The sequence below is a fragment of the Jaculus jaculus genome, chromosome 14 (genome assembly GCF_020740685.1).
Source record: "Jaculus jaculus isolate mJacJac1 chromosome 14, mJacJac1.mat.Y.cur, whole genome shotgun sequence".
NCBI lineage: Eukaryota > Metazoa > Chordata > Mammalia > Rodentia > Dipodidae > Jaculus > Jaculus jaculus.
Window position 1 is genome coordinate 12,064,639 of NC_059115.1, and position 12,474 is coordinate 12,077,112.

A 12,474-nucleotide genomic window follows, 5' to 3' on the forward strand; every position below is an offset into this window, starting at 1 on the left:
GGCTTAGTCACAGACCATGAGGCCAGGGGACCTCTTACATTCAAACCACCACCACATCAGGAGCCTCCGTGGCTTTATTCTAGTGATAACTGTTCCTTTGAAAAATGCTGAGGCTAATTCGCATCAGGAAGTATCACAGCATAGGGTTATATCAATAGTATATACCAGGTTGGTTCTATATTTTATTTGGGACTGCTTTGTTGAGACAATAAAGTAAACTTGGAAACCCAAGTGAGATGGTAAATTGTGTGTGTTTGCAATGCTGAAGATCAATCCCAGGACACTAGGTGTGCTGTGTCATCTCCACCGCTGAACTCCATCCCCAGCCCAACCCTTAGAAGTCTTAAAGTTGAGAGAGGAAGCAAGGCATGATGGCGCACGCCTGCAGTCCCAAAACCTGGGAGCTCGAGGCAGGAGGGTGGGCATCAAGGACATCCTTGACTGCGTGAAACCTGTCTCCAGAAAAGAAAAATCTCTGTCTCTCCCCACTTTGCCTAATTGATTCAACAGTCTAGAATGGTGGTCCCAACCAATTAAAGTGTCCAGTTTCCTGGAGCCACTCCGTTGTAGGGTGTACCTGTTCTGCTTCTCTGAATGTCTTTCTGTTCCAGGTATCTTTGAATATATCTGCTTGGCAAAGCCAAGATCACATAGGGATGCCTGGATGCAACGTAGCCAGAAAACTGGATTTTTTTTTTTTTTTTTTTTTTTTTTTTGAGATCAGGTCTTGCTCTAGCCCAGGCTAACCTGGAATTCACTGTGTAGTCTCTGGATGGTGTCAAACAGCAACCCACCTACCTCTGTAAGGAAAGTGTAAGAGCAAAAGAGAGCATCGGACTTGATTTTTACAGAGTATTTATTGAGAGAAACAGTGATGGGCAGCAGTTGTCCCACAAGATGAAGGCTGAAGCACTGGGCCAGGCTGGGGCGCAAGCTTATAAGAAATATCCTTTGAAAAAAACCCTGGACTTGCTGCAGGACCAAGGGAAATAGATAAAGAACTGTAGTTATTTGTGTCTTTGCTCAGAATAAGCTTCTTTAGCAAAATTGTCTAGGGAGGATGACCCACCAGATGTTTCTGTTCCTGCAAGGGAAGTTTATCAATTGTGGGAGTAGGCGGGCCTTGCCTGTGAGGCTTTTGTTTTAGCTAGTCTTAGGGATAGTAACTCTTTATTCCTTCTAGTTGTCAGGGAAGACTATTAACCCTTCACTTTGCCTCCCAAGTGCTGGGATTAAAAGGTGTGCACCAGGCTGGAGGGATGGCCTGCAAAGCCAAAGGACCCAGGTTTGATTCACCAGGACCCACGTTAGCCAGATGCACAAGGGGGTGCACACATCTGGAGTTCATTTGCAGTGGCTGGAGGTTCTGGCGTGCCCATTCTCTCTCCCTCTTTGTCAACTAAATGAAATAATTTTACTAAAAAAAAATTTTTAGTAAGCCTGGGCACCGCCATGCCCATAGATCATATTTCTATCTCAGCCGGACAAACCTTAGTCTATAGTCACTTGAGGCATGAAATGATGTGGTGACGGCATTGAACTTTGTACCGACTCCTCCCCACCCCCACTGAATATTGAGCAAGCCACCTGGCTGAGTTTAAAACTCTATTTTTGTTCTTTTGGTTTTTCAACATAGGGTCTCACTCTAGCCCAGGCTGACTTGGAGTTGACTGTGTAGTGGCCTCAAACTCACACAATCCTCCTAAGTCTGCCTCCCAAGTGCTGGGATTAAAGGTCTGTGCCTGGCTTCTAAAACTTTTTAAAAATATTTTTATGGGCTGGAGAGATGGCTTAGTTGTTAAGACACTTGCCTACAAAGCCAAACAACCAAGGTTTGATTCCCCATGATCCATGTAAACAAGATGCACAAGGTGGTGCATGTGTCAAGTTCATTTGCAACAGTTGGAGGCCCTTCTCTGCCTCTTTTTCTCAAATAAATAGCCGAGCATGGTGGCGCACACCTTTAATCCCAGCACCATGAGGCAGAGGTAGGAGAATTGCCGTGAGTTCGAGGCCACCCTGAGACTACCTAGTGAATTCCAGGTCAGCTTGGGCCAGAGTGAGACCCTACTTTGAAAAACCAAAATACATATATTTTTATAAAAAATATTTATTTGCAAGCAGAGAGAGAATGGGTGTCAGGACCTCCAGCTTCTGCAAATGAGCTCCAAATATATGCACCATTGTGCATATGGCTTTACATGGGTACTGGGGAATCACACCTCAGTCATTAGTCTTTGCAAGCAAGTGCCTTAACCACTGAGCCATCTTCAACCCAAGTTTAAAACTTAATTTAGGAGCTACTGAGAAAGTGTCCAGGAATTGTTGAGAAATGTGCACCCCCACCTCCAGAGAATACCACCAAGCCTTTAGAGGTCATGGATCCTTGGATGTGATTCCAGTCATGTTACCGGAAGAGGCACCTTTTCCAGGAGAATTAGTTTTCCACTGGATTTTTAATATATTTTATTTATGTATGTGGGAGACAAGCGAGCATGCTCATACCAGGGCCTCTTGTGCTGCAGATAGACTCCCATTTCCCCACCCACAGAGCTTTTCTTTTTTGAAAAAACATTTAAGAGAGAGAGAGAATGTAGAGCTTTTTTTTTTTTTTCTTTTTTGGTGTTTTTTTGTTTTGTTTGTATTTTTTGAGGTAGGGTCTAGATCTTGCCCAGGCTGACATGGAATTCACTATGTAGTCTCAGGGTGGCCTGAAACTCACAGCAATCCTCCTACCTCAGCCTCATAATGCTGGCGTTAAAGGTGTGCACCACCACACCTGGCTGGAGTTTGTTTTTAATGACAAGAGACCCTAGCACAATCTGTCTCCCTCTGTCACTTAAATAGATTACAAATATTTTTTAGGGTCAGAGAAATAGCTAAATGGCTAAGGGAATTTATTTGCAAAGCCTGATGGCCTGAGTTTAATTCCCTAGCACACACATAAAACAAGATGCACAAAGTATTGCATGTATCTGGAGTTCATTTGCAGAGGCAAGAGGACATGGCATGCCCATTCTCTCTCTGCTTGCAAAAAGAAAATAATAATTTTTTTTTAAATCTGCTTTAGTAGATACTAACTCTGCTTCATAGAAGTGTTCCTTGAAATTTTTTCTCTGTGGTGAAGCCAAGGGTTTGTTTTGCTTGAGTGAGTCTGAAAAAGAACTCTAGGACACTGTGTCTCCACTGTAAAGTGAGCAAAATGTTTTGTTTTGTTTTGTTTTTTTTCATTTTTTTATACCTAGCTTAGAGAAAAATGAAAGTCCCTTCTTTATAGGAGCTCATAAAAGAATGGAATGAAACACGTGCTTAAGCAGATAGAAATGATGGATAATAGGAGGCTCTACTGGTCTGAACAGCATTACCCCAGGCCTTGGGTACCCCAGCATTGGGAGAGTCCTGGTTGCAGGCCTCCACCACAACCCCCAGGCACTTCCTGTACCTGACCAGACCTGTTTACAGGTTCCTTTTGTTTGTTTTCTTCCTTCCCTTATCATCTTCTAAGACACACTTAATTCCTCACTATGTCTAAGATCACTTTTATGGCTGTAACTGTAACATGTGAATTGTGATTTCTGGTTTAACAACCATCCTGTTTGTTGGCTTATTTTTTCCTATAAACATAATGTGGTTATTTCCAATAAAAGCTGACACTCCAAACAATTCTGGGCTGCAGACCTGATATACCAGACTTTCTTCTTTTTCTTTTCTTTCTTTTCTTATCTAATAAAACTTTGCCTCACACTTCGTGAGTCGATGGCTTTACTTGTGCGACACCAGACCACATAACATCCACAACATTGTCCAGGCCCATCTGTAACTGCATATTCCTATCTGTCCTGGTAGGAATGATGATACAGTAAAGAAATTTGTGACCCTCCCATTGGCTGTCAGACTATTGCAATGCCTCGAAGAAATTAGACTCCCAAGCCCTCAGGAGAAGGAAAAGGCTGAAGCCTGGTGCCGGCCACAAGGTGAGTTTATGTCCCAGGAGATTTCAGTATCAATAATACTTAAACCTAAATTTCATGTCAGGTTCCAGTCCAGGATGGACTTCAGGGTGGAAGTGACTGGACCTCTTTGTTCCTAATCGAATAAAATTCCTCAAGAAATTATCTAGCCATTATCCCTCCCCAGCCTAACAAGGCCCCAGGTCTAGATTTAGTGCCCCCATCTCTCACTGGGTCACTTCTGGTCTCACCCTATGGCTAATGAAGAAGAGAGATTCACTGCCCCAACAAAGAAATTCCTTCCCTTCCTCACCTTCTCCCAACTGAAGAGCCTATAAAGCCCACTATCTGTAGCCCCAAGCTGACTGCTCTGCTCTTGAGAGTCAGTCCTGGCAGCTCATGTTTTTCCCCCTATAAAAAATTCCATCTTTGCATCAGAGTGGTCTCCATGGTCCTTGGTCACTCCTGAACCTTACAGTATGTAATCTATTTTTTAAAAAATAGTTTATGTTGGACTGGAGAGATGGCTTAGCGGTTAAGCGCTTGCCTGTGAAGCCTAAGGGCCCCGGTTCGAGGCTCGATTCCCCAGGTCCCACGTTAGCCAGATGCACAAGGGGGCGCACGCGTCTGGAGTTCGTTTGCAGAGGCTGGAAGCCCTGGCGCGCCCATTCTCTCTCTCTCCCCCTATCTGTCTTTCTCTCTGTGTCTGTCACTCTCAAATAAATAAAATTTGGAAAAAAAAATAGTTCAAATGTTCATTTGAGAGAATGACACAGAGACTATGAATGTGCCAGGACCTCCAGCTGCTGCAAATGAACTCCAGATGCATGTGCCACTTTGTGCATCTGGCTTTACATGGGTGCTAGGGAATTGAGCCCAGGTTGCCAGGCTTTACAAGCTAGCTCCTTTAACTGCTAACCCACCTCTCCAGCCCCATAGTCTAGGCAGTGTCTCACTCTAGTCCAGGTTATCCTGGAACTCATGCTGTGGCCTAAGTTGGCCATGAACTCAGTGATCCTCTTAAAGTCATGAGCCACCATGCCTGGCCTACAATGTATATTTCATACCATGTTGTTATATAATTTATAAACTACACATATACATATATAGATTTCATTAGGTGTGTCTTATTAGGAGAAAATATACCAAAATATTGAGTGAAGTCATGAGCCAGGTGTGGTGGCACATGCCTTTAATCCCAGAACTCAGGAGGCAGAGGGAGGAGGATTGCCATGAGTTCCAGGTTACCCTGAGACTACATAGTAGAATTCCAGGTCAGACCCTAACTTGAAAAACCAATAATAATAATAATAAAGTGTGACATTATGAATCTGTCTGTCGGTTTACAGGTCAAGCCCAGAGCATTACATAGTTAATTATTGTACCACTGAGCCATACCCTGGCCTCTTGTTATGTTGTCCTCAAACTCTGTGTAGCAGGGGAAGACCTCTGTGTAGCAGGGGAAGACCTTGAACTTGTATCTTCTTGTGGTTCCCAAATGCTAGGGTAACAGGTATATGTTATCATGCCTCCCTCTCTTCTCTTAAAATAATTCCCTTCTTCAGACTGGAGAGATGGCTCAGCAGTTAAAGGTGCTTGCTTGCAAAGCTTGATAGCCTGGTTTCAATTCCCTGGTACCCATGTAAATCCAGACACACAAAGGGGCACATGTGTCTGGAATTTGTTTGCAGAGGCAGAATGCTCTGGCAGGTCTTTCTACTATCTCTCTCCTTTTCTGTCTGATAAATTTAAGGTGTTTGCCTGTCTGTTAAGCCTAAGCACCCATGTTTGATTCCCCAGTACCCAGGCAGATGCACAAAGTGGCATATGCATCTGGAGTTCATTTGCAGAGATGGAGGCCCTGGTGTGCCCATTCTCTATGTCTGTATCTGCCTTTTTCTCTCAAATACATCAAAATAAACCATTAGTAAAATCTTGATCCAGGTTTAGTGGTTCACTCTTTAATCCCAGTAATTGAGAAACTGGGGTAGGAGGATCAGTGTGAATTGGTGACCAGCGTAGGTTATATAGTGTGAGTTCCAGTCAGTCTGGGCTAGAGTGAGGCTCTGCCTCAAGAAATAAGAAAAAAATCTTGTACATGATTCTGATCAATTCTCTTACATTTCACAACTACTCCACCCTGATACCATGTCCTGAAATCCTTAGAAACAAGTGAAAAATACAGTTGGTGGGTAACTAGAAATTTTTACCATTGAGTCAAAAACACGTGTTTAATCCAGCCAAAATGATCCATGTATTAGTTGTTTTATTAAATTTACAAATAAATGTTATAGACAATAGACAAATTTAAATACAATTAAAATATAATTAAGATAACTAAAATATCCCACACACTAAAAAAAAACCATTCCATAAAACATGAAATTCACTGTGTAATTTTGTAGGAGATTTGCATACCAGTCTGAGTTATGGAGTGGGTTATCTACTCAAAAGACCCCTCCCAGCTGGAGAGCGCTCTGCTTAAGCTTCATTTCTAAAAAAAAAATCTTATTTAACCTGAACTTCTGCCACATCTGCACTTGTCAGACCTTTTCAAGTTTTAAGACAATAGGATCAAGAGCCTTTGGCTTGGGAATTTCTAGTGATCATTGTCCAGCACTCTAACCCCCAAGCTAAGCCTAACTTGAGCTGAGACTCTGTTGTCTTCAAACCCTGCAACAATAATCAGGATTTTGTTGTTGTTGTTCTGTGTTGCTTAGCTTTCACCTTGAGCTGTTTATTTTCTTCATTCTGGGCCAAGTTCAGAATTGTTCTCCACCAGGGGAGCAGCTCGGAGAAAGAATCCTTTCCTTCCCCTGAGGGAATTTACTTAGAAATGCGCTGCTTCTCCCAACAGTGTCTCAAAAATCTCATTGTGCATGTAAAAAAAAATGTAGCCATCACCGAGCCTCAGCTTCTGTACCATGGCCTCTGGAATTTCTGACACAGACATATCATTGTACAAGAACCACGCTTGCTTTTGGAAGTCGTACACGTCACTGACGTAATGGCCCTCACTGGAGTCCCCAATATGGCTGATGACACTGATGAGCCTGTAGGTGCGAAGCTCCACGGGCCCCTCCTCGGACTCTGCCTCACTGCCCTCCGCCACAGTGGTGTCCCTGCCAGCACTGTGGTCAGAGCCCTCTGTCAGAAGGGAGCGCAGTCCCCGGGATCTACCCAGGCCCCTCATGGGGTCTTCCTGAGCATCCAACTGGCTAACCCTGGGAGGTGGCGAAGGATGAAGGATTTCCTTGTTGTTTCCCATTGCACTGTTCTGGTAGAGCCCTGTACCCACTCCTTGGGGTTGAAATCCTCCTAGCATCTTGTTTTCTGTTGGGTTATCTTCCCAAAGCTGGGTAGAAGCGGGATCAGACTCTCCAGCTGGATTCCTTTCCTCGTGGTTCTTAAGGTCTGGATATTCAGGTACCTGTTGGAGATCATACTGTGTGGAATCTGGATATGGGATGCCGAAAAGTTGACAGATCATAGGAAGGAAGGTGTCTCTCTCATTCACCATTGAGCCAATGGCCCACAGCTTATTTTCAAGGAGCATCTCATTTTCTGTGTTGACTAGCTCCAGTTTTGAACGACTTTCTACACCACTCTGCGGCTGCCACACATTCCTTGCCCCTTCGCATGCCCCCTGGAATATCTGTACTTCACCACCCTCATCTGGTCTAGTGTGTAGAACCACAGAATCATTGGATTCTGTGGTTCGTTTCATAGATGGTTCTGAGGAGCCAAACATCTCAGGGGCCTTGAGGACATTGTGACCCTCATCAGATACCTTACTTTCCAAAGGAAGTGGTGGCTTAGTGTGCTCATCACAATGGGAAGATAAACTCAAGTACTTGGAAATTTTAACTTGCTGATAATTCTTCACTAGCAACCACTCTTCATTAATGCTGTAGCGCTTCAGATGCACAATGAGCACCCTGGGGAGCCTGCGGAACTTGTACCTGAAGACAGAGCTCTTGCTCTCACATTTCTCACAGTGACACTCAACAACTTCTGGTATAAAGAAAAGATCAAAATAATCCTGGAGGGACAGAGGAAGTGCTCTTTGTTCGCAGTCTAGGTTGATGGAGAGATAATTATTCAGCTCTGTCTTCATGGCAGCCTGCCCACAAGCTCTACAGACAATTGAGACCTGTAACTCAAGCTCAAAATTCGTAACAATGGGACACATGAACACTTTGGTGGCAGCATCACCAGCACACAGGTGTGCACGTGAATTTTCACGCTGGGTTTCCATCTTGGCTGGCCAAGTAGTGTTGAGGGTCTTCATGTCTTCTTTCAGCTGATCTAAACACTGACCTAAAAACTCATGAGCATCATGCTGCCCGTCTCCACAGAATATGGCCGCAATGTCCGAAATGGAATGTTTAATATTTAGAAGTAACATGCTCTTGGTGTTTGCCTCAGAAATATCTTTAAAGGCAAACAGCAGGCTGAAAGGGACAATCAGATTATTGGACATATTCTCCCATGGGATGCCTTGAGTGAATAAATCATTAGCAAGTGATGGAATTGCAAAGAGCGATTGTAAGACGGCATTCATGTAACAGGTGTTTCCCAAGTTGGGGAAGCCTTCACGTGGTGTCTTTGGATCAGTGTCCAGAAGAACAGAGTTTTGATTAAAACATGGATTTTCCTGGCTATGCTCCAATTCCAATGGAGAATCAATACTGCTGAATGAAGGGACAGTCTCACCCGGGTTAGGATATCCATTAATGTTGGTATTGAATGAAGGGACAGTCTCACCCAGGTTAGGATATCCATTAATGTTGGTATTGAATGAAGGGACAGTCTCACCCGGGTTAGGATATCCACTAGTGTTGGTATTGAATGAAGGGACAGTCTCACCCGGGTTAGGATATCCATTAGCCTTGGTATTCAATAAAGGGACAGTCTCACCCAGGTTAGGATATCCACTAGCGTTGGTATTGAATGAAGGGACAGTCTCACCCGGGTTAGGATATCCACTAGCGTTGGTATTGAATGAAGGGACAGTCTCACCCAGGTTAGCATATCCATTAAGGTTGGTATTGAATGAAGGGACAGTCTCACCCAGGGTAGGATATCCATTAGCATTGGTATTGAATGAAGGGACAGTCTCACCCGGGTTAGGATATCCACTTGTGTTGGTATTGAATGAAGGGACAGTCTCACCCGGGTTAGGATATCCATTAGCATTGGTATTGAATGAAGGGACAGTCTCACCCAGGTTAGGATATCCATTAGCCTTGGTATTGAATGAAGGGACAGTCTCACCCGGGTTAGGATATCCATTAGCATTGGTATTGAATGAAGGGACAGTCTCACCCGGGTTAGGATATCCATTAGCATTGGTATTGAATGAAGGGACAGTCTCACCCGGGTTAGGATATCCATTAGCATTGGTATTGAATGAAGGGACAGTCTCACCCGGGTTAGGATATCCATTAGCCTTGGTATTGAATGAAGGGACAGTCTCACCCCGGTTAGGATATCCATTAGCATTGGTATTGAATGAAGGGACAGTCTCACCCAGGTTAGGATATCCATTAGCCTTGGTATTGAATGAAGGGACGGTCTCACCCGGGTTAGGATATCCATTAGCATTGGTATTGAATGAAGGGACAGTCTCACCCCGGTTAGGATATCCATTAGCATTGGTATTGAATGAAGGGACAGTCTCACCCAGGTTAGGATATCCATTAGCCTTGGTATTGAATGAAGGGACAGTCTCACCCGGGTTAGGATATCCACTTGTGTTGGTATTGAATGAAGGGACAGTCTCACCCGGGTTAGGATATCCACTAGCGTTGGTATTGAATGAAGGGACAGTCTCACCCAGGGTAGGATATCCATTAGCATTGGTATTGAATGAAGGGACAGTCTCACCCGGGTTAGGATATCCACTAGTGTTGGTATTGAATGAAGGGACAGTCTCACCCGGGTTAGGATATCCATTAGCGTTGGTATTGAATGAAGGGACAGTCTCACCTGGGTTAGGATATCCACTAGTGTTGGTATTGAATGAAGGGACAGTCTCACCCAGGTTAGGATATCCATTAGCCTTGGTATTGAATGAAGGGACAATCTCACCCGGGTTAGGATATCCACTAGTGTTGGTATTGAATGAAGGGACAGTGTTCACATCTCTATGTTTCTCTTGAAGGTTTAAGCTCAACAACTTCTCTCTTTTATTGCTCTCATGCTGCAAGTGAGATCTTCTAAGTTTCTTGTTTGGCAGAGGGTTATCTTTTTCTTTCAGGATATCTGCATTCATGTCTTGGCTAGAAAATACTGTTTTTCTTTTCTCACCTCGGTTTTTTAATATCTCTTTCTCAGCAGGATTGATGGGTGAATTTGACACCGACAAGGGCTTCTCCTTAGAGAGAGGTGAGGTCCTGAAGAATCGATAAGCTGCCTTGTCACACTCTATGTAAAGCAGAGTTTTGTTCACGACTTTCCGGGTACTTCTGCCAGGCCGGTCACCCTCAGGCTTCATGAGTGGAAATCTGCTTTGATGAAATGTATCCAGGAACATCTTCATCTGTTTGGCATCTGTGAAAGATAACTTACCCACAACTAAGGAGGCACTGCTTTTCAATGTTAAATGCAGGTGATAGAGTCTTTTTCCACGACGTCTAAGAACCACACTTGCATCATTACTCAGATGAAAAATCCATTGGTTTTTTCTAGATTGGGAAGAAACTACCAGTTCAACTTCCTTTTCTCCTTCCACTATTTCAATTACCGCTCTTTTCAGTTTTGCCATACTAGTCTTTTTGCTCCAGATTTGCACAAAACCGTGTATTTTTAGATGAGCCATGCCTTCTTTGTAAGTGAAACACATGTAACCTAAGAAATAAAAGCATACTTAGGGCTGGAGAGATAGCCTAATGGTTAATGCACTTGCATGCAAAGCCAATGAACTCAGGTTCAATTCCTCAGGACCCACATAAGTCAAATACCCAAGGTGGCACATGCATCTAGAGCCTATTTGTAGGGAGAGGAGGCCCTTGTGTACCCATTCATTCGTTCTCTTTCTGTCTTTCAAATAAATAATAAAAATAAAATATTTTTAAAAAGTATATACATACATTATGACAAAAAATAAGCAGGTTGTTTTATGTAAAAGCTTATTTAATAATCATTTGCTTTTACTTTTCATGTCCTAAGTAAAAAACTATGGAGAAATACTTAATTCAGTATGTAGTCTCAGGTTGGCCTTGAACTCACAGAGATCCTCCTGCCTCTGCATCCCAAGTGCTGGGATTAAAGGCATGTGCCACTATGGCCAGCTAATAATTACATTTTTTAAGGTAGGGTCTCACTCTACCCCAGGCTGACCTGGAATTCATTATGTAGTCCCACGGAGGCCTTGAACTCAGAGTGATCCACCTACCTCTGCCTTCTGAGTGCTGGGATTAAAGGCACGTGCTACCAAACCTGTTTCAGTTTTTCTTTCTTTGAAGGTCTCACTCTAGCCCAGGCTGACCTGGAATTCACTCTGTAGTTCCAGGCTGGCCTCAAAGTCATAGAAATGCTCCAACCTCAGCCTCCCAAGATGTGATACACCATACCTGCCAATAACTCCAGGTTTTCTCAGTTTCGTCAACTAAAATTACTTCATCAATAAAATCAATTTTAAAAAGCTTGGGGCTGAGACAATCAGCAGCTGATGCTCTTGTTTGCAAAGCTCTCTGGCCTGAATACAGCCCAGGTTTAATTCCCTAGCACCTACATAAAGATACCTGTGGGCCAGAGTCATTTGTAGTAGCATGAGACCCTGTCTCAATAAAAGGTGGAGGGCTGGAGAGATGGCTTAGTGGTTAAGAGCTTGCCTGTGAAGCCTACGGACCCTGGCATGAGGCTCTATTCTCCAGGACCCACATTAGACAGATGCACAAGGGGGCGCACACATCTGGAGTTCGTTTGCAGTGGCTGGAGGCCCTGGAGCACCCAATCTCTCTCTCTCTCTCTCTCTGCCTCTTTCTGTCTGTCTGTTGCTCTCAAATAGATAAAAATAAAACACACATACATATCCACACATAGATACATTTTTTAAAAATTTTCCAAGGTTTGGCACTGCAATATCTCTATCACACCTTCCAAGGCTCAGGGTGTATTGCAGAAGAGGTGGCAGAAAGAATGTAAGAGCCAAAGGAAGGGTAGGACTCCTTACAGTGTGCCCCTCCAGACACAAAATGGCCTGCATATCCATGACCTCACAGTGCCTGACACTACCTACACAAGACCATCATAATAGGAGGAAAAGATGATGACATCAAAAAAGAGAGACTGATTGAGAGGGGGAGGGGACATGATGGAGAATGGAGTTTCCAAGGGGAAAGTGGGGGGAGGGAGGGCATTACCATGGGATATTGTTTACAATAATGGAAGTTGTTACTAAAAAATAATAAATTAATTAAAGACAAGAAACAAAAGAATTTTCAAAGTATTGAGCTACTTACACTCTTGACTTTTTGGTCTGTGTAGGCCAGGTTAGCCGCAAACTTTTACGCATCTT

The 12,474-nt window shown here is 43.6% G+C and overlaps 1 protein-coding gene across 1 annotated transcript; it reads right to left on the reverse strand.

Annotated features, from left to right (window-relative positions):
- Positions 1-4,299: 4,299 nt before the first annotated feature.
- Usp29 (ubiquitin specific peptidase 29) lies at positions 4,300-10,773 on the reverse strand (the record flags this gene model as incomplete). Its single annotated transcript, XM_045133313.1, has 2 exons — positions 6,793-10,773; positions 4,300-4,323 (listed from the first exon to the last, which is right to left on the reverse strand). Coding segments are annotated over exons 1-2 (4,005 nt in total), but the record flags the coding sequence as incomplete, so codon positions are not given.
- Between the last annotated feature and the right edge of the window lie 1,701 nt (positions 10,774-12,474).